Below are 22,422 nucleotides of genomic sequence, written 5' to 3'. Positions count from 1 at the left end.
GCAGTGGGCGCCGCGCCTTCATAGGCCCCGCGCTAATTCCAAGTGTACATTATTAAATTAAACAATTATAACGTACATAAAATAACAGGGTTTTCGCGACCTCCTGATTTTTCAGGGCCTCCAGGAAATCTCATGAAAAGGCAAAATATACGATAAAGTCCTGAACTTTTTTTGAATTTATTCAAATCTCCTGAAGAATAGACGAAATTGACGTTTTGGGGTGCCAATAAATAAAAAGTGGCATTGTGAGGCTGCGAGCTTTCATTTGATAAAAATTTATTGCAAAGACGAAAGTAGGCCTATTTTCTAATTCAAAAAATAATAATTTTGACATTATGCTTATCCCTACCCAGACTAGGCCCCGCGCGATCCGTTTCGCATAGGGCCCCGCAAATGCTAGGGCCGGCCCTGCTAGTAGATATCACTATTAAGAACTTTAAAAGGAAGGGTGTGATAATAACTTCAATAGGAAGGATGTATTAATATTATATGATATTACGTCATTATTTTTTGTTATGTTTTGTGCGAAAGCAAAAGAATTAGATCATTAGATGTAAATAAAAAGAGAGAGTTTCCATTGGATTGAGGAAAGATGAATAAAGGGGTAATAACTCGAGTGTGAAGTTCAATTCTGAAATTATAGACGCCAAACCCGAATAATGGACAATTTTAGCATTGTTAAGAATAACTTTTAGTTATACTCGATTCTGTAAATTTTGCTTCAAGGTTAATTAGTGTAGCCATATAATACTCGCCATTTATATCTATTTTTAGTAAAGGTAACAAGATACCTGGAATTCGCTGTATATCATGCAGTTTTATTCGTGGCAACAAAGTTTATAATGGAATAATGCCATCCTGTATATCTTTAAAAACTGATCTGTGCGGCAAAAATATTTTTAAAATATCTAGGTTTAGTCTTTGTGATAAATTTAATCCATAAATGTTGATTAAAAAAAGACACCCGTTGACACTATTTGTCAATCAAATATATTAATTTATGTATTTACAAATAAATTTCGGACACCCGTTTGGGGGCCCCCCCTAGGTGGGGGCCCGGGGGGATTTTAAAATTCTCCCCCCCCCCATCCCCCCCCCCCCTTAGTTACGCCACTGTTTTAAGCCCGTTAATTTAGTAGCGCTTTCACTTATCTCCCCCCCCCACCCCGGCGGATAAAAATAAAAAAGTTACTCGTTCGTATGACTTTTCAATGGACCTCATTCACCAACCGTAAACAAACAACATTTAGCCACGTGGCGCTCGATCTCTTCTATATAATTTACGATCTCATGTTTAATTCATGATGGCTGTCACGTGACAGTTTTTTTTCCCGCTGTTTTTATCAATAAGATCACGTGACTAAATGTTGTTTGTTTACGATTGGTGAATGAGGTCCGTTCAATCTATATTATATTTCGTACGTGACCCCCCCCCCTTATTTTTTTTTGGTTAGTTTTACTTTGTGGTAAAAATAGCGGGTACAAGTGCTTACAAGTGCAAAAACAAAAATTAATAAAAATATATGATTCATATTAACACTTGGTGTATAAATACTTCCGTTTTTTTTTTTGTTTTTTTTTTATACACCGGATAAATTGAATAGCTTGCTCTGTATAAATATTTCTCTATCCAATCATCATTATAATTGTACTACTGTTAGTTTTCATTATAATAAATTCTGTATTATGTTATTGTTATACTCTATCTATTTTATTTTATTATAATATTTTTCAATATGTGCATACTACATATTATTTTATATATTGTTATTACCAGATCACATCGCATAACATGAGCATCTCCAGTCTAAATAACAGAACGATAGCTGTAAGTATCAATATGCACTACCTTATCTTATCTTATAAAATACAGACGTTACTTCAAAAAAGGAGATGACTACGTCCTACGAGTTATGCATCTAGTCATGCATGTTCACCAATGACTTAAATTCTGCCTAGTCACTGGCTTTCCTGGCTAGCTCAGGCAACCCATTCCATGCCCTAATAGCACTAGGGAAGAAGGAGCATTTGTACAAATTTGTCCTAGCATATGGAATGAGGAATGTGCCTTTATCTTTGTGTCTTTCTGAGTATTTTATTAGATTTTGTTTTTGTATTTATTCTGTTTTTTTAATGTATAATGGCTACTTTACTTTTAAGTCTTCTGTCCTGGAGGATTTCTAAATTTAGTAATTTTACTAAAAGTAAAGGTTTACAGACTGTTTATACAGTAAAATTACAGGTTTTGTGTAGCTTTAGTAAAGAAAACCGGAGTTGTCTTTTTAGTCAATATGGTAAAAGGATGGCTGCATTGTGGAGTGATATGCACTCAAGACTATCGTCCCAGTTGTCCCGAGTTTGAACCTTATCCGCCGCCATCCCTTTCTAATAAGTTTGTTCTAGGAAGGAATGATTTTTATTTCTGTAAGAATATTGTAGACTCATCAAGTCCAACAACCAATGATATATTGGTCACACACTACTTTCGAGACTGTAGACGCATTTAAGACCTAAAGGGAAACAACTTCCTAAAAGCCGCAGACGACAAAGAAGTAAAATATAAACAAATCTTTAAAAACAAACAAAACAAGCCCATCCAATGGGTAGAACTACACACTTACAACTATGCCTGGTCAATAATGTAGAAGTTATTTCAATGTTTCGATCTTGAACAAAATAATTAATAAACAACAATAAATTGATTTATTGGTTATTTCATTTTTGTTATTGATTTATGTGTTGTCTACGCCAATGACTGATTGTTCAAATTTTACACCCGATTCGAGGACTGGTGTGAGAGAAATAATTTTTTATTTCTTATTTAATTTTTTTTCCCAGACAGAAAAAGTGAGTTGATATAAGTTTCAAAAAAAAAGAAAATTTAAATCGACCACCGGCAGACTACTGTAGGTCACATCCTGCGTCTGTTCACCTTAAACACACAACGAATGATATCTACGTCACATCTGTGTTGTCATCAACGTGATCAATCACTGGTTCCTTGTCTTGGGTTGCGATGACCGGGCATGCTACCCTGCCTCTCAGTGACGCCCGGGTGGAAATGGTCCTAAAAGGAAACGATTAGGTCTAATGGGTAGCCAAACAAGACTCCCGTGGGAGTGCCTGAGGGGTATTCTGATAAAGAAAAGGAAAATGACAGTGGTTCCCGGTGTTCTCGGCCTCCGGCCGCGTCTCTAGTCCACAAGTCCGGAGTGACCGAGTCACTGGAAATTTAGAGTGTATCTAGACACTTGTAAGACCCTCTTCCAGACAGAACAGTCTGTTCAATCAGGCCCGGTGGGAGGGAGCACTTGTACGCTCTAGCTGGCCTAGAGTTTTTAAAGCCTAGTCTCAACTCTACCTGACAGTTTCAGATTCAATTGCGATGACACTCGTTGTATATTATTTTAAGATTTTATTCTAATTTTAAATTTTTTATATCCTTTGTTAAATCAATGTTACAATATTTCGTATAGCTACAGTTTTCTAATCGCGACGAAACATTTTAGGAAAAAAAAAGAATCTTTATTTACATGACTTTTCATTTCTCAGCTTGACGCACAGCTCCTGAGTTTAAGAAGTGACCTAAATGGCGCCAAGCGGAATCTCTCTCGAACTTCCAGGTCGCTCTCACGGTTGACCAACACAAGCGTAAGTATTTGTAAAAAAGTCACTAGGAAAATACAAGAAATAATATTTATGGACCACCTAACACGTTTTTTTAAATATTAGGCGAGGTGGTTGAGCGGTTAAGCGCTAGGCTTCCGAACCGGGAGACCCGGTGTCAAATCCTGGTGAAGATTGGGATTTTTAATTTCGGGATTTTTTATTTTTTTTTTTGAGGCCTTCCAGCTCTAATGGGTATCTGATATTAGTAAAAAGTAATTGAAAAAGTAAATGCGGTTAGTAATTGTGCTGGCCACATGACACCCTCGTTAACGGTTAGCCACAGAAACAGATTACATCATCTGCCCTCTAGGTCGCAAGGTCTGAAAGGAGAACTTGACTACTTAAATTTACTTTAACCTACACGTTCTTCGCGCGCAGTGGCGAAGCTAGGATGGAGTGAGGGGGGTACAAATTTGACCCCCTCCCCGGGGCCCCCACTTGAGGCGGACCCTCCTAGGAGTGTCCGAAATTTGTTTTTACATTTAATACTACTACATAACGCCAGGGACCACTCTTGACGGTAGGAGGGGCTTTTTAGCCTCACTGGATAGCTACTGCCTGCCTTAAGCCGAGCAGCCCTCGGACAATAAAGTGCTATCCCGCCACAGCTTGCCGCACCACTGGGTGCTTGGTGCTAAGACAAAATCAAAAAGCAAGCTGCTCACCCGCACCTGCAAATAAAATGAAAAGAAAACCCACAGACTACTACATTATCTCATGTTATGATGTCAAATGTCAAAATGCAAAGGCCCCTAAAGAGTTCAAGCCCCCCCGGGCTCCCAAATCCTTAGCTACGCCACTGTTCGTAGGTGGAATCAGGAAACTGGAAGTTTGAAGGAAATACAAGATTTCGTACTGGGTGGCGAAGTTGATAGAGCTTCGCGTCCATAACGCGAATGTCGAGAGTTCAACGTCCTTTTCTGGCAATTATTTTCTTTTTTGTCAAAGTCTACTACAGTAAGAATGTTGAGTTCAATATATAATGTGAACGTAATGACGGGACTTATTTTTTTTTTTAATTAATTTCTTCTTTGATTGTGATCAAGTTGCTGTTTAAATCTTTGACTCCACAGACTAGCAATTTGGAGGATTTGCGACGCCGTCTGGCACAAGTGCAGAATCTAAATGCCACATTAAATCTCAGGGTATCTATTCACTCAATGCTTATCAATAATTATAGTTTAAATTTGTCGAAATACTGTTTCTAAATATCTTAGTAAAGAACTAAACGAAACAATATATTGGCATAAATTTAGATCTAGCGTTCAGCTAAAAAAATTTTTTTTGTTTATAAAAGCTTAATACTTGCTACGCTATTTTGCTTTTTTTTTTTTTTTTTTTGAATCAACAGATCCAGGCATTGGAGACAAGATTTGAAGGACTCGTACGAGTATGTATAAGATTATCAGAGTGATTAACTTAAATTACCCTTTACCTCCACCAGTCGTGGAGCGATTTTACATTTTCTCTACAAATAAGATGAACACATGGGCATTAACTATGGTAGCTATTTTGTAACCCACACATTAGTTAACTCCCTTCCCTCTCCACGCAGATGATGTTTACAAAGGAACTGCAGGTATTCAAGACTAAGGGATCACTAGAGTCACAGGTTCTGTCAGGATGCAGCACTGTGTGCTTTAGGCTGCCTAAAGATCGCTAGCTCAGGGTTGATTCCCGAAGCCTTTCTCTAGTTTGTGCATAGCCACAAGGCGTCATATGTTTCTGCTGCCAAAAGCTTACTTGATTTAGGCGCCTGTCAGTGATAACTGTTTCGGCGGACCCAATATCTAAGCCACACCTAGAGTCCAGGACTTGGGCTGGGTATCATAGGCTATTTAAGACGCATGCCGTTAGAAAATGGACATCATATAACCATTACCACTTCCGTCAAATAACAACTTAAATTAACTTAAATTATATTCATTGCTTATGGTGTTAGTGCTGAAATGTACCCTTTGGAATCAATAGCGAATTCGTTCTTGGTATTTACATTTCTGAAATGCATGTAGTAGCAAGATAAGCACATCGATTTAGTGATACACACTTACTAGGCACTGACACTGTATTATAATTTTGTCAGAACCTTACAATCAACGAATGTGCCAGTGGCGGTCAGTGTCTGAATGGTGGATCGTGCATTGACCTGTACAACGACTTCTATTGTCTCTGTCCGCCACAGTGGAAGGTGAGTTTAATCCTATGACCTTTACTTTGACCTCATTGTTAGTCTTTGCTCTGTCATCGGAACAGATAGAGATACAAAACAAACAAACATTCACGAGGCTTAACTTTAAATATCCACAAGGCTTCACTTTAAATGTCCACAAGGCTTCACTTTAAATGTCCACAACGCTTAACTTTAAATGTCCACAAGGCTTAACTTTAAATGTTCACAAGGCTTAACTTTAAATGTTCACAAGGCTTAACTTTAAATATTCACAAGGCTTCACTTCAAATGTCCACAAGGCTTAACTTTAAATGTCCACAAGGCTTAACTTTAAATGTTCACAAGGCTTCACTTTAAATGTTCACAAGGCTTCACTTTAAATGTTCACAAGGCTTAACTTTAAATGTTCACAAGGCTTAACTTTAAATATCCACAAGGCTTAACTTTAAATGTTCACAAGGCTTAACTTTAAATGTTCACAAGGCTTAACTTTAAATATCCACAAGGCTTAACTTTAAATGTTCACAAGGCTTAACTTTAAATGTTCACAAGGCTTAACTTTAAATATCCACAAGGCTTAACTTTAAATGTTCACAAGGCTTAACTTTAAATATTCACAAGGCTTAACTTTAAATATCCACAAGGCTTAACTTTAAATATCCACAAGGCTTAACTTTAAATGTTCACACGGCTTAACTTTAAATGTTCACAAGGCTTAACTTTAAATGTTCACAAGGCTTAACTTTAAATGTTCACAAGGCTTAACTTTAAATGTTCACAAGGCTTAACTTTAAATGTTCACAAGGCTTAACTTTAAATATCCACAAGGCTTAACTTTAAATATCCACAAGGCTTAACTTTAAATATCCACAAGGCTTAACTTTAAATGTTCACAAGGCTTAACTTTAAATGTTCACAAGGCTTAACTTTAAATGTTCACAAGGCTTAACTTTAAATATCCACAAGGCTTAACTTTAAATATCCACAAGGCTTAACTTTAAATGTTCACAAGGCTTAACTTTAAATATCCACAAGGCTTGACTTTAAATATCCACAAGGCTTAACTTTAAATGTTCACAAGGCTTCACTTTAAACATTCACAAGGCTTAACTTTAAACATTCACACGGCTTAACTTTAAACATTCACAAGGCTTAACTTTAAACATTCACACGGCTTAACTTTAAATATCCACAAGGCTTAACTTTAAATGTTCACACGGCTTAACTTTAAATATCCACAAGGCTTCACTTTAAATGTTCACAAGGCTTCACTTTAAACATTCACAAGGCTTTACTTTAAACATTCACACGGCTTAACTTTAAACATTCACAAGGCTTAACTTTAAACATTCACACGGCTTAACTTTAAATATCCACAAGGCTTCACTTTAAATGTTCACAAGGCTTCACTTTAAATGTTCACAAGGCTTCACTTTAAACATTCACAAGGCTTAACTTTAAACATTCAAACGGCTTAAATTTAAATATCCACAAGGCTTCAGTTTAAATGTTCACAAGGCTTCACTTTAAACATTCACAAGGCTTAACTTTAAACATTCACACGGCTTAACTTTAAATATCCACAAGGCTTCACTTTAAATGTTCACAAGGCTTCACTTTAAACATTCACAAGGCTTAACTTTAAACATTCTCAAGGCTTAACTTTAAATGTTCACAAGGCTTCACTTTAAACATTCACAAGGCTTAACTTTAAATATTCACAAGGCTTAACTTTAAACATTCACAAGGCTTAACTTTAAACATTCACAAGGCTTAACTTTAAATATTCACAAGGCTTAACTTTAAATATTCACAAGGCTTACCTTTAAATATTCACTAGGCTTAACTTTAAATATTCACTAGGCTTAACTTTAAATATTCACTAGGCTTAACTTTAAATATTCACAAGGCTTAACTTTAAATATTCACTAGGCTTAACTTTAAATATTCACTAGGCTTAACTTTAAATATCCACAAGGCTTAACTTTAAATATTCACTAGGCTTAACTTTAAATATTCACAAGGCTTAACTTTAAATATTCACTAGGCTTCACTTTAAATATTCACAAGGCTTAACTTTAAATATTCACTAGGCTTAACTTTAAATATTCACTAGGCTTAACTTTAAATATCCACAAGGCTTAACTTTAAATATTCACTAGGCTTAACTTTAAATATTCACTAGGCTTAACTTTAAATATTCACAAGGCTTAACTTTAAATATTCACTAGGCTTAACTTTAAATGTTCACAAGGCTTAACTTTAAATGTTCACAAGGCTTAACTTTAAATATTCACAAGGCTTAACTTTAAATATCCACAAGGCTTAACTTTAAATATCCACAAGGCTTAACTTTAAATATCCACAAGGCTTAACTTTAAATATCCACAAGGCTTAACTTTAAATATCCACAAGGCTTAACTTTAAATATCCACAAGTCTTAACTTTAAATATCCACAAGGCTTAACTTTAAACATTCACACGGCTTAACTTTAAATATCCACAAGGCTTAATTTAAATATTCACTAGGCTTAACTTTAAATATTCACTAGGCTTAACTTTAAATATTCACTAGTCTTAACTTTAAATATTCACTAGGCTTAACTTTAAATATTCACTAGGCTTAACTTTAAATATTCACAAGGCTTAACTTTAGACATTCACAAGGCTTAACTTTAAACATTCACAAGGCTTAACTTTAAATATTCACAAGGCTTAACTTTAAATATTCACAAGGCTTAACTTTAAATATTCACTAGGCTTAACTTTAAATATTCACTAGGCTTAACTTTAAATATTCACTAGGCTTAACTTTAAATATCCACAAGGCTTAACTTTAAATATTCACTAGGCTTAACTTTAAATATTCACTAGGCTTAACTTTAAATATTCACAAGGCTTAACTTAAGACATTCACAAGGCTTAACTTTAAACATTCACAAGGCTTAACTTTAAATATTCACAAGGCTTAACTTTAAATATTCACTAGGCTTAACTTTAAATATTCACTAGGCTTAACTTTAAATATTCACTAGGCTTAACTTTAAATATTCACTAGGCTTAACTTTGAATATTCACAAGGCTTAACTTTAAATATTCACTAGGCTTAACTTTAAATATTCACTAGGCTTAACTTTAAATATCCACAAGGCTTAACTTTAAATATTCACTAGGCTTAACTTTAAATATTCACTAGGCTTAACTTTAAATATTCACTAGGCTTAACTTTAAATATCCACAAGGCTTAACTTTAAATGTTCACAAGGCTTAACTTTAAATGTTCACAAGGCTTAACTTTAAATATCCACAAGGCTTAACTTTAAATGTTCACAAGGCTTAACTTTAAATATTCACAAGGCTTAACTTTAAATATCCACAAGGCTTAACTTTAAATGTTCACAAGGCTTAACTTTAAATGTTCACAAGGCTTAACTTTAAATATCCACAAGGCTTAACTTTAAATGTTCACACGGCTTAACTTTAAATGTTCACAAGGCTTAACTTTAAATGTTCACAAGGCTTAACTTTAAATGTTCACAAGGCTTAACTTTAAATGTTCACAAGGCTTAACTTTAAATGTTCACAAGGCTTAACTTTAAATATCCACAAGGCTTAACTTTAAATATCCACAAGGCTTAACTTTAAATATCCACAAGGCTTAACTTTAAATGTTCACAAGGCTTAACTTTAAATGTTCACAAGGCTTAACTTTAAATGTTCACAAGGCTTAACTTTAAATGTTCACAAGGCTTAACTTTAAATATCCACAAGGCTTAACTTTAAATATCCACAAGGCTTAACTTTAAATGTTCACAAGGCTTAACTTTAAATATCCACAAGGCTTGACTTTAAATATCCACAAGGCTTAACTTTAAATGTTCACAAGGCTTCACTTTAAACATTCACAAGGCTTAACTTTAAACATTCACACGGCTTAACTTTAAACATTCACAAGGCTTAACTTTAAACATTCACACGGCTTAACTTTAAATATCCACAAGGCTTAACTTTAAATGTTCACACGGCTTAACTTTAAATATCCACAAGGCTTCACTTTAAATGTTCACAAGGCTTCACTTTAAACATTCACAAGGCTTTACTTTAAACATTCACACGGCTTAAATTTAAATATCCACAAGGCTTCAGTTTAAATGTTCACAAGGCTTCACTTTAAACATTCACAAGGCTTAACTTTAAACATTCACACGGCTTAACTTTAAATATCCACAAGGCTTCACTTTAAATGTTCACAAGGCTTCACTTTAAACATTCACAAGGCTTAACTTTAAACATTCTCAAGGCTTAACTTTAAATGTTCACAAGGCTTCATTTTAAACATTCACAAGGCTTAACTTTAAATATTCACAAGGCTTAACTTTAAACATTCACAAGGCTTAACTTTAAACATTCACAAGGCTTAACTTTAAATATTCACAAGGCTTAACTTTAAATATTCACAAGGCTTACCTTTAAATATTCACTAGGCTTAACTTTAAATATTCACTAGGCTTAGCTTTAAATATTCACTAGGCTTAACTTTAAATATTCACTAGGCTTAACTTTAAATATTAACAAGGATTAACTTTAGACATTCACAAGGCTTAACTTTAAACATTCACAAGGCTTAACTTTAAATATTCACTAGGCTTAACTTTAAATATTCACAAGGCTTAACTTTAAATATTCACTAGGCTTAACTTTAAATATTCACTAGGCTTAACTTTAAATATTCACTAGGCTTAACTTTAAATATTCACAAGGCTTAACTTTAAATATTCACTAGGCTTAACTTTAAATATTCACTAGGCTTAACTTTAAATATCCACAAGGCTTAACTTTAAATATTCACTAGGCTTAACTTTAAATATTAACTAGGCTTAACTTTAAATATTCACTAGGCTTCACTTTAAATATTCACAAGGCTTAACTTTAAATATTCACTAGGCTTAACTTTAAATATTCACTAGGCTTAACTTTAAATATCCACAAGGCTTAACTTTAAATATTCACTAGGCTTAACTTTAAATATTCACTAGGCTTAACTTTAAATATTCACAAGGCTTAACTTTAAATATTCACTAGGCTTAACTTTAAATGTTCACAAGGCTTAACTTTAAATGTTCACAAGGCTTAACTTTAAATATTCACAAGGCTTAACTTTAAATATTCACAAGGCTTAACTTTAAATATCCACAAGGCTTAACTTTAAATATCCACAAGGCTTAACTTTAAATATCCACAAGGCTTAACTTTAAATATCCACAAGGCTTAACTTTAAATATCCACAAGGCTTAACTTTAAATATCCACAAGTCTTAACTTTAAATATCCACAAGGCTTAACTTTAAACATTCACACGGCTTAACTTTAAATATCCACAAGGCTTAACTTTAAACATTCACACGGCTTAACTTTAAATATCCACAAGGCTTAACTTTAAATATTCACTAGGCTTAACTTTAAATATTCACTAGGCTTAACTTTAAATATTCACTAGTCTTAACTTTAAATATTCACTAGGCTTAACTTTAAATATTCACTAGGCTTAACTTTAAATATTCACAAGGCTTAACTTTAGACATTCACAAGGCTTAACTTTAAACATTCACAAGGCTTAACTTTAAATATTCACAAGGCTTAACTTTAAATATTCACAAGGCTTAACTTTAAATATTCACTAGGCTTAACTTTAAATATTCACTAGGCTTAACTTTAAATATTCACTAGGCTTAACTTTAAATATCCACAAGGCTTAACTTTAAATATTCACTAGGCTTAACTTTAAATATTCACTAGGCTTAACTTTAAATATTCACAAGGCTTAACTTTAGACATTCACAAGGCTTAACTTTAAACATTCACAAGGCTTAACTTTAAATATTCACAAGGCTTAACTTTAAATATTCACTAGGCTTAACTTTAAATATTCACTAGGCTTAACTTTAAATATTCACTAGGCTTAACTTTAAATATTCACAAGGCTTAACTTTAAATATTCACTAGGCTTAACTTTAAATATTCACTAGGCTTAACTTTAAATATCCACAAGGCTTAACTTTAAATATTCACTAGGCTTAACTTTAAATATTCACTAGGCTTAACTTTAAATATTCACTAGGCTTAACTTTAAATATTCACAAGGCTTAACTTTAAATGTTCACTAGGCTTAACTTTAAATGTTCACAAGGCTTAACTTTAAATGTTCACAAGGCTTAACTTTAAATATTCACAAGGCTTAACTTTAAATATTCACAAGGCTTAACTTTAAATATTCACAAGGCTTAACTTTAAATATCCACAAGTCTTAACTTTAAATGTTCACAAGGCTTAACTTTAAATGTTCACAAGGCTTAACTTTAAATATCCACAAGGCTTAACTTTAAATATCCACAAGGCTTAACTTTAAACATTCACAAGGCTTAACTTTAAATATCCACAAGGCTTAACTTTAAACATTCACAAGGCATAATTTAAGATTCCCCAAGCTTTGCTTTCCCTACCCTCAATATGAATGGGCTATCCATTCAAGTCAGAGAATGACTAACTCGTTTCCTTCAGAAGGTGACCTTCTAGTCTTTAGTATAGACATGCTTAGTTTGTCTCTATGATGGAAAGAACTTTTCTTAGATCTGATATTTAACCTCAGTTACAATAAAATATATTCCAGGGCAAACAGTGTCAAACAGACGTGGACGAGTGTTTGATCTACGGTACTACAGCCTGCCAGAATGGTGGAACTTGTGTTAACACTCTGGGCTCATATAAGTAAGTAGTCTGTTCGAATCATTATCCGTCACAATATCACGCTTACCCGACATTAGTAGATATTACCGCCTAGATAAGGGTGAATGTAGAAAAAAGAAACTTTCCGAAACGAAATAAATTGTTTTCTTAAAAAAAAAGTTATTTTTTAGGCTCTGTCTGTCGTTCTGTCTGTCATGTGAAAATTTTGAACATTTTTTGTCCACCCATTTCCCATCCTCCGATCAAGTTGAAACTTTTCACTATTATCCATTGAATCTGACAAGACATGAATCAATTATAAAAAAAATTAACCAATTAGTTAACTTATTGGCGATTAATTATTTTGTTTGATATCAAACTAAGGGAAATAACTGCTACTTAATGAGAGATGTGAATTTTTTTTGACACGATTGTTTCTCCCACTTCGCATTCTCAAAGCAATTAGGAATTGTGCACTCTGTCTGTCTTTCTGTCTGTCAGGTAAAATTTTTGAACATTTTTTCTCTCCCACTTCCCATTCTCAAAGCAAGTAGGAATTGTGCACAATTATTTAAATTTGATGCCAATATACGAATCAGTCTAAAAATTAACAAATAAATTAATCAATGTACAAATTTTTTTTTATATAACAGAAAGGTAGCTGGCATTTTTAGATAAATGGCAGTAATTAGCGATTCTTTACCTTATATAAGCTTTATTTTTAAAAAGTAATCTTTTTTCTTTTCCTTGTAAATGTTTAATTCTGTTATTGTTAAACACATGCCTTTCTGTTATTGTTAAACTCTTGCCTTTATGTTATTATTAAACACATGCCTTTCTGTTATTGTTTAACTCTTGCCTTTCTGTTATTTTTAAACCCTTGCCTTTCTGTTATTTTTAACCCTTGACTTTCTGTTATTGTTTAACTCTTACCTTTCTGTTATTTTTAAACACATGCCTTTCTATTATTGTTTTAAACACTTGCCTTTATGTTATTATTAAACACATGCTTTTCTGTTATTGTTAGACCCTTGCCTTTCTGTTATTGTTTAACTCTTGCCATTCTGTTATTTTTTAAACCCTTGCCATTCTGTCCATTGATGTCCAGTTGTCGCTGTCCACATGATTGGTTTGGTCCCACGTGTTCAGAGCAGCACGACGATTGCAGGGGGAGCAACGCTTTAAGATGTGGGAAAGGAACATGCGTGGATTTACAGAGAAACCAATCAGGGCAGGTAACCAGGACAGATTATGGACATAAATACAAAGTGAACTTTTAGTAGAATGCATGCAATAAGCACAAAATTTTATTTTTCATCTTTCTCACATGTATCTTATTTTAACTATTACAGACGTTACTTGAAAATAGAAGGATAATTACGTCCTGCGCATTTCACGTGTCAATCTAGTCATGCATGTTAATCAACATTTGGGTTGTAGGCCCTTTTTGGTTTAAATTAATTAATATTGAAAACTTTTAAATAAACTAAATTTGTAAAAAACATTTAAGTAAATTTCAAACTCTTAAAATACATTTTAAAGCCTCAAACAAAAAAAAAAAAAAATATGAGTCACACCAAATTAACCATTTCTTAAAAGATGGCTTATTTGTAAACCAACCGTGAAAGTGCGCATCTTCTGTGTTGAAACAATCCATTGACATTTTATTTTACCGAGAGAACTTTTAAAGCATTACGAGCCGACCCGCAGCGTGTCATCGCCCTCCCTCTTTTTTTTTTCTGAGCCTCACTGTCTGTCACTTCGAAAGTTACATGGGGTAACGCTAGTCCGACTTGCTGAAATAAAAGAGTTATCTTTCCATGACTTTCTCATCGTGGTGTACCACATTGTTGGGCCAAGAAGAGAATTATATATATATATATATATATATATATATATATATATATATATATATATATATATATATATATATATATATATATATATATATATATATATATATATATATATAGATTAAAGCATTTAGCTCCGAGCTAAACCGATGTAGCTGTATCTAAATGATATCAACTTTACTTAAATCGAACAAACTTCATTTGTGAACAAAAACTCAATATAACAATAAAGACAGATTAAACGTGAGATGAAATATAATAATGATAATAATAATGGCAATGTCTTCGATTTCCGAAGATTAAGGATGAGTGCAGTGTTTCACATGACTACGCAAACCCAAAATAAGACCTGAATATTGTTCCGCATCTCGTGCAGACTAAGCAGTTGTCTACCTTAAGATCTAATAGTAATGAATGGAAGTAATATTTAAACAAATTTTAACTCAAAACAAAAACACGTCAGTATTATTTTAGGTCTCTAGGCAGACTGTCGTCCCACTAGCACCAACGTGACTACTTAACATAAACTATGAGAGTTACCTTGGAAACACACACACACACAAACTCCAACAAGCAGGCTACTGTTATGTTTCTGCTCTGAAGGGAGAGTGACCTTTTAGGGATTACAGGCACGACATGGCCTAAAGCAGGGGTTCTCAACCTGTGGATCACGACCCCCTTGGGGGTCGATTGACGATTTGCCAGGGGTCGCCTTAGACCATAAAAAATATGGATTGTTTTTGTCTATTCTTCTTTCGCTCTGTGTGTGGAGAAAAGGGGGGTCGCGGCCGAGTGGGGGTTTCTAAGAAGGGGTCACCGAGCTTTAAAGGTTGAGAACCGCTGGCCTAAAGTGTGCCGATGTGCCAAAAAACTCAAAACTCAAACTCAATGTTTCTGTTCTTATCCCTAAAGAAAAACATAAGCTACTATTACCGCTCAGCTGAAGTAAGCAGCGGCATTTGTTTGTTACGGTTCTTTGATAATCGTAAATTACTTGGAAAACTATTTAACACGTTGCAGACATAACACATGTGTCAATTTTAAGGCCCACAGCAGCCCACTGTTAGCAAATCAACTAGATTTCTTGTACTATATGCTAGGACGAATTCATACAAGTGATCCTTCTTCCAAATTACCATAATACTTTAAGAGCAACTAGATTTCTTGTACTATATGCTAGGACGAATTCCTACAAGTGATCCTTCTTCCAAATTACCATAATACTTTAAGAGCAACTAGATTTCTTGTACTATATGCTAGGACGAATTCATACAAGTGATCCTTCTTCCAAATTACCATAATACTTTAAGAGCAACTAGATTTCTTGTACTATATGCTAGGACGAATTCCTACAAGTGATCCTTCTTCCAAATTACCATAATACTTTAAGAGCAACTAGATTTCTTGTACTATATGCTAGGACGAATTCATACAAGTGATCCTTCTTCCAAATTACCATAATACTTTAAGAGCAACTAGATTTCTTGTACTATATGCTAGGACGAATTCCTACAAGTGATCCTTCTTCCAAATTACCATAATACTTTAAGAGCAACTAGATTTCTTGTACTATATGCTAGGACGAATTCCTACAAGTGATCCTTCTTCCAAATTACCATAATACTTTAAGAGCAACTAGATTTCTTGTACTATATGCTAGGACGAATTCATACAAGTGATCCTTCTTCCAAATTACCATAATACTTTAAGAGCATGTGAACATGTGAACGGGTTGCTTGAATCAGCCATGAAAACCACTAACTTAGATGTGTTTAAATCTCTAGTTAACATGCACGACTAGATACATTGATGGATAAGCGTAGGACGTAATTATCTACTGCTAAGATGGAACGTCCGTAATTTATAAGATATAATAAAACTATATGAACTTTATAAGATAAGATAGATAAAATAAGACTCTATGAACTTTAGAACTTTATAAGATAAGATACAATAAAAAAGACTCTATGAACTTAATAAGATAAGATAAGCTGGTATGAACTTTATAAGATAAGATAAAATAAGATTTTATTAACTTTAAGACTACGACTAACACTGCTTTATTGATCCTTATGGAAATTTGTTGTGATTACAAGGACTCTTTTTTCATAAAAAGACAAGATAAGATTAAACAAGATTCTTATGTACTTTCCAGCCTCACTATCAATGTGTGTGCTACCCGGGCTATACATTGGATACATCCTGGCAGCCACGCTGTGTGGATATCGATGAATGCCATCCATTGTCTGGACAGAGGTATCCATGCTCCACCGTCCCCCACGTGGTCTGTGTGAACACTCCGGGTCATTTCCGGTGTGAGGCTTGTCCCCCAGGTGAGTGACTTACGACTTATCTAACCTTACCACCATTTATGCACAAAAACAAAGTCATTTTAAACATGGAATGTATTACTATTTACTCCCCCTTGTTAAACCTTTTATTGCTCACACACCTTAAACTACTCGTGAACAAAAAAAAAAAAAAAAAATATAGTGCCACTTAAAAAAAAAATTATTTTCGAAAGAATCCCAATATCAAGGACTTCGATTGTGTCTACTATAAAAGACAATAGTCAACCTAAAAAAAAAAAACGTTCGTAATTAAACACATCTAGAAAACATCAGTCCTTGTAATCACAACAAATTTCCATAAGGATCAATAAAGCAGTCTTAGTCTTCCAAAAAGAAAAAAAAAATTATCGTCCTCTAAACTCCGTATGATCGCAATGCAATGCTGTTTAGCCTCGGTATTGGGTTGACTAAAATTTATCATCTGGAAATCGGACCTGTCTGTCCAATTGTGGAGTTCCGCAACGTGATGTCCAGGAACATTGTTGATTAGCCCAGCTTTAAGTGTTGGACATAAAAATATCAGATCAATAGGACTTCAGGCAGATCTGTCAGCTGCTCAACGATCCAACAAAATCATTAACTATGAATAATTTTGGATCTTCGATCTTGTAATGAACATGAAAAACTGATCTTGTTTTGACCACTCGCTAATGCTCCTATATCTGCGACTATGGCGTTATAATTGATGAACTCCAGCGGGTCTATTATGATGAACAGTGTATTTGATAACAACCGCACATTGGTCCGCCTCAATATTTCTATGACTACAAGATAACAGAGCATGTATACACAAGCCTCCCCCACAGTTTGAGAATGACTGAGTACTGACAACACACCATCCATAAAAACTTCTGTGTGTGTATGTGTCCCAGACATGTTGGACTTTACTAGCAAATAAAGACATTGCCCTTCAAAACTCCGAAGATCATGCATTTCGTGTGAGATGTAAGCCCATGTGGGATGTTGGCGGACTTTCACGTGTCTAGAGCGGGAAAATAGGACAAGCAAATGAACGCAAGAACTATGAACAATTTCTGAACAAAGTTTTTACATTTTTTTGGTGTGATACCATGACATATAAGTTATATATATTTTTTAAATTGTAACCGATAACAACTACATAATAAAAACTGGTAATTTTTACTTGAAATTGTTAACTTTCTTGTTAATGTCTTGTTAGCTTTCATTAGTTTGAATATTTTTAAGTCAAATCTCTTTTTAACTCATGTTTGTTCATTACTGATGTTATCTGTATATATGCTAATAGCTAGCTTTTAGTTTGGTGTATACGGTGTTCGGAATAAAGGAAAAGTTGATGAACTATGTTCTTATACATTGATACAGTCAGATTGTCTGCACCTTTTAGCACTGTAGAATCAAATATTGAATGCTGTTCCGTTTGTAGCTTATTCATTCTTTTAAGTTTGTAAACTTGTAATTTTATTGAGCGTCCTTGACATTGCCTCGTTTTCGTAAAAATCCCCATTATACACAGCTTTTTTTTCTAACAAAGAATGCAGTTATCACTGCAACAAATGCACACGTCACAGTATTTTTTTCACATAGAGATCAGAGCATCTCAAAATCTTTGACCTAGTGTCACTCAGGTGTTGAGTCTTATGAGTTGAGTGTGTAGATTCTCTTGCATTAATGGCCGTGGTCTCTCCTCTTTGGTGCTTGTCTATTTCTGCTAGCGCGAATGACTTATTACTTGTATATTAAACATGACTCACTAAATACACTGAATGAAGGCAGGTGTTAGCAGATGAAATCTTTATTATATAAATATATATATATATATATATATATATATATATATATATATATATATATATATATATATATATATATATATATATATATATATATATATTATTTGAAAAACTGTCATGGAATCCACATATTGATGAGACTACAAAAAAATCAAACAAAGCATTAGGATTTATTAAAAGAAATTTCTATAAATCAAATAAGAAAATAAAACTAAAATGTTATTTAACCTTGGTTAGGCCAATAATAGAATATGCATCCTCCGTTTGGGACCCCTCAACTCAAGAAAACATTAAGAAACTAGAACAGACACAAAATAGAGCAGTGAGATTCATAACAAACGAATATTCACATTTGACTAGAGTAAAACCTTTAGTAAAATCACTAAATTTACAAAGCCTTCAGGACAGAAGGCTCAAAAGTAAAGTAGCAATCATACATAAAACACTGAACCATAATCTTCAAATACAAAAACAAAATTTAATAAAATACTCTGAAAGACACAAAGATAAAGGCACATTCCTCGTCCCATATGCTAGGACAAATTTGTACAAATACTCCTTCTTCCCTAGTGCTATTAGAGCATGGAATGGGTTGCCTGAGCTAGCCAGGAAAACCAGTGACTTGGCTGAATTTAAGTCATTGGTTAATATGCATGCCTAAATGCATGACGCGTAGGACGTAATCATCTTCTTTTTTGAAGTAACGTCTGTATTATATAAGATAAGATAAGATATCTTGGCCAATCTAGCCACAATAGCACAAATATCAATTTCATGAAATATAGTTACATCTCCTTGTTCAGGACGAAACAAACTTCATAAACAGTGGCGTCACTGGGCAGGTGTGGGGGGTGCGGGCCGCAACGGGTGACACCCACCGGGGGTGACACCCAAGTGGGGAAAAATGCACTTTTCCAAAATGCAACTTTAAAAAAAAAATTAATGCCTCGAATTTCTCTCAAAATTTAGTATCAACATGTCCCAACCCTACTTAATTCTATTTGACTTTATTATGTGTTGTAGAAACCAGGCGAAAGAGTCTCCAGCATAAAAATGAGAACGAAGAAGACAAAATGATAAAATGTGAAAAAAAAACGACATTTTAAAATATAATCGAAAACCATTTTTCGAGCACAAACAATAAATTAATTAGCTTACAGTTTTTATTGTTCAAAATAAAGAAAGATGTTTGTTTTTTTGAGAGGAAGATTATTTTTTTCCTTGGGGGGGGGGGGACACCCTGAGCTTACCGCACCGGGTGACACCGAACCTAGTGACGCCACTGTTCATAAAGTACACAGTACAGCTGAGAAAAATTACATGTATACTACAGAGGTCAAAAGATTATTGAGGTTTTCACTTCGTGGTCAGTTACAGACCGATAACGTTCCCCGTGGAAAAAGCACGAGGTAATCAAATGACCACAAAGTCACTTCATGTCACAGCGAGTCTCAAACTAGTCGGTGACACCTAGTGTAGAGAATACAGGCTGTGTAAGAGTAGGGTTGCATCTTACATGTTATGTCATATTTTCATTTTCTTTCTAATTATGCAATTGTAAAGTTATAAAAACTTTCCGTTGATTGGTTGGAACAATATCTCCAGTCACAACACTGAGACTAAGCAGAATCTGCTTTATAACTATTCATTAGAATTGTGACACACACAAGTTTAATGTTGGGGTCCTACCCAAACACCGATGTTTAATGTTGGGGTCCTACATAACCAAACACCGATGTTTAATGTTGGGGTCCAACATAACCGAACACCGATGTTTAATGTTGGGGTCATACCCAAACACCGATGTTTAATGTTGGGGTCCAACATAACCAAACACCGATGTTTAATGTTGGGGTCCTACCCAAACACCGATGTTTAATGTTGGAGTCCTACCCAAACACCGATGTTTAATGTTGGGGTCCTACCCAAACACCGATGTTTAATGTTGGGATCCAACATAACCGAACACCGATATTTAATGTTGGGGTCCTACCCAAACACCGATGTTTAATGTTGGGGTCCTACATAACCAAACACCGATGTTTAATGTTGGGGTCCATCATAACCAAACACCGATGTTTAATGTTGGGGTCCTACCCAAACACCGATGTTTAATGTTGGAGTCCTACCCAAACACCGATGTTTAATGTTGAGGTCCTACCCAAACACCGATGTTTAATGTTGGGGTCCTACATAACCAAACACCGATGTTTAATGTTGGGGTCCAACATAACCGAACACCGATGTTTAATGTTGGGGTCATACCCAAACACCGATGTTTAATGTTGGGGTCCAACATAACCAAACACCGATGTTTAATGTTGGGGTCCTACCCAAACACCGATGTTTAATGTTGGAGTCCTACCCAAACACCGATGTTTAATGTTGGGGTCCTACCCAAACACCGATGTTTAATGTTGGGATCCAACATAACCGAACACCGATATTTAATGTTGGGGTCCTACCCAAACACCGATGTTTAATGTTGGGGTCCTACATAACCAAACACCGATGTTTAATGTTGGGGTCCAACATAACCAAACACCGATGTTTAATGTTGGGGTCCTACCCAAACACCGATGTTTAATGTTGGAGTCCTACCCAAACACCGATGTTTAATGTTGGGGTCCTACCCAAACACCGATGTTTAATGTTGGGATCCAACATAACCGAACACCGATATTTAATGTTGGGGTCCTACCCAAACACCGATGTTTAATGTTGGGGTCCTACCCAAACACCGATGTTTAATGTTGGGGTCCTACATAACCAAACACCGATGTTTAATGTTGGGGTCCAACATAACCAAACACCGATGTTTAATGTTGGGGTCCTACCCAAACACCGATGTTTAATGTTGGAGTCCTACCCAAACACCGATGTTTAATATTGGGGTCCTACCCAAACACCGATGTTTAATGTTGGGGTCCAACATAACCGAAAACCGATATTTAATGTTGGGGTCCTACCCAAACACCGATGTTTAATGTTGGGGTCCTACATAACCAAACACCGATGTTTAATGTTGGGGTCCCACCCAAACACCGATGTTTAATGTTGGGGTCCTACCCAAACACCGATGTTTAATGTTGGGGTCCAACATAACCAAACACCGATGTTTAATGTTGGGGTCCAACATAACCAAACACCGATTTTTAATGTTGGGGTCCTACCCAAACACCGATGTTTAATGTTGGAGTCCTACCCAAACACCGATGTTTAATGTTGGGGTCCTACCCAAACACCGATGTTTAATGTTGGGATCCAACATAACCGAACACCGATATTTAATGTTGGGGTCCTACCCAAACACCGATGTTTAATGTTGGGGTCCTACATAACCAAACACCGATGTTTAATGTTGGGGTCCAACATAACCAAACACCGATGTTTAATGTTGGGGCCCTACCCAAACACCGATGTTTAATGTTGGAGTTCTACCCCAACACCGATGTTTAATGTTGGGGTCCTACCCAAACACCGATGTTTAATGTTGGGATCCAACATAACCGAACACCGATATTTAATGTTGGGGTCCTACCCAAACACCGATGTTTAATGTTGGGGTCCTACATAACCAAACACCGATGCTTAATGTTGGGGTCCTACGTAAAAAAACACCGATGCTTAATGTTGGGGTCCTACGTAACCAAACACCGATGCTTAATGTTGGGGTCCTACGTAACCAAACACCGATGTTTAATGTTGGGGTCCTACATAACCGAACACCGATGTTTAATGTTGGGGTCCTACCCAAACACCGATGTTTAATGTTGGGGTCCTACATAACCAAACACCGATGTTTAATGTTGGGGTCCTGCATAACCAAACACCGATGTTTAATGTTGGGTTCTGCTTAACCAAACACCGATGTTTAAAGTTGGG

General features: G+C 34.9%; 1 protein-coding gene across 2 annotated transcripts in view; it reads left to right on the top strand.

Annotated features, from left to right (window-relative positions):
* Nucleotides 1-22,422, top strand: part of LOC106055031 (cubilin-like) — a 143,520-nt gene that overhangs the window by 6,189 nt on the left and 114,909 nt on the right. For both annotated transcript variants that reach the window (XM_056045610.1, XM_056045611.1), the window contains exons 4-11: nucleotides 1,778-1,828; nucleotides 3,553-3,651; nucleotides 4,743-4,814; nucleotides 5,021-5,059; nucleotides 5,753-5,857; nucleotides 12,506-12,603; nucleotides 13,670-13,796; nucleotides 16,570-16,747. In XM_056045610.1, the coding sequence (XP_055901585.1) occupies nucleotides 1,778-1,828; nucleotides 3,553-3,651; nucleotides 4,743-4,814; nucleotides 5,021-5,059; nucleotides 5,753-5,857; nucleotides 12,506-12,603; nucleotides 13,670-13,796; nucleotides 16,570-16,747 (769 nt within the window). The remainder of the gene's footprint in view (nucleotides 1-1,777; nucleotides 1,829-3,552; nucleotides 3,652-4,742; nucleotides 4,815-5,020; nucleotides 5,060-5,752; nucleotides 5,858-12,505; nucleotides 12,604-13,669; nucleotides 13,797-16,569; nucleotides 16,748-22,422) is intronic.

This window comes from Biomphalaria glabrata, chromosome 11 (genome assembly GCF_947242115.1).
Source record: "Biomphalaria glabrata chromosome 11, xgBioGlab47.1, whole genome shotgun sequence".
NCBI classification, from domain to species: Eukaryota; Metazoa; Mollusca; class Gastropoda; family Planorbidae; genus Biomphalaria; species Biomphalaria glabrata.
Note: the sequence above shows the minus strand (reverse complement) of the source record. Positions and strands in the feature narration are given on the sequence as shown.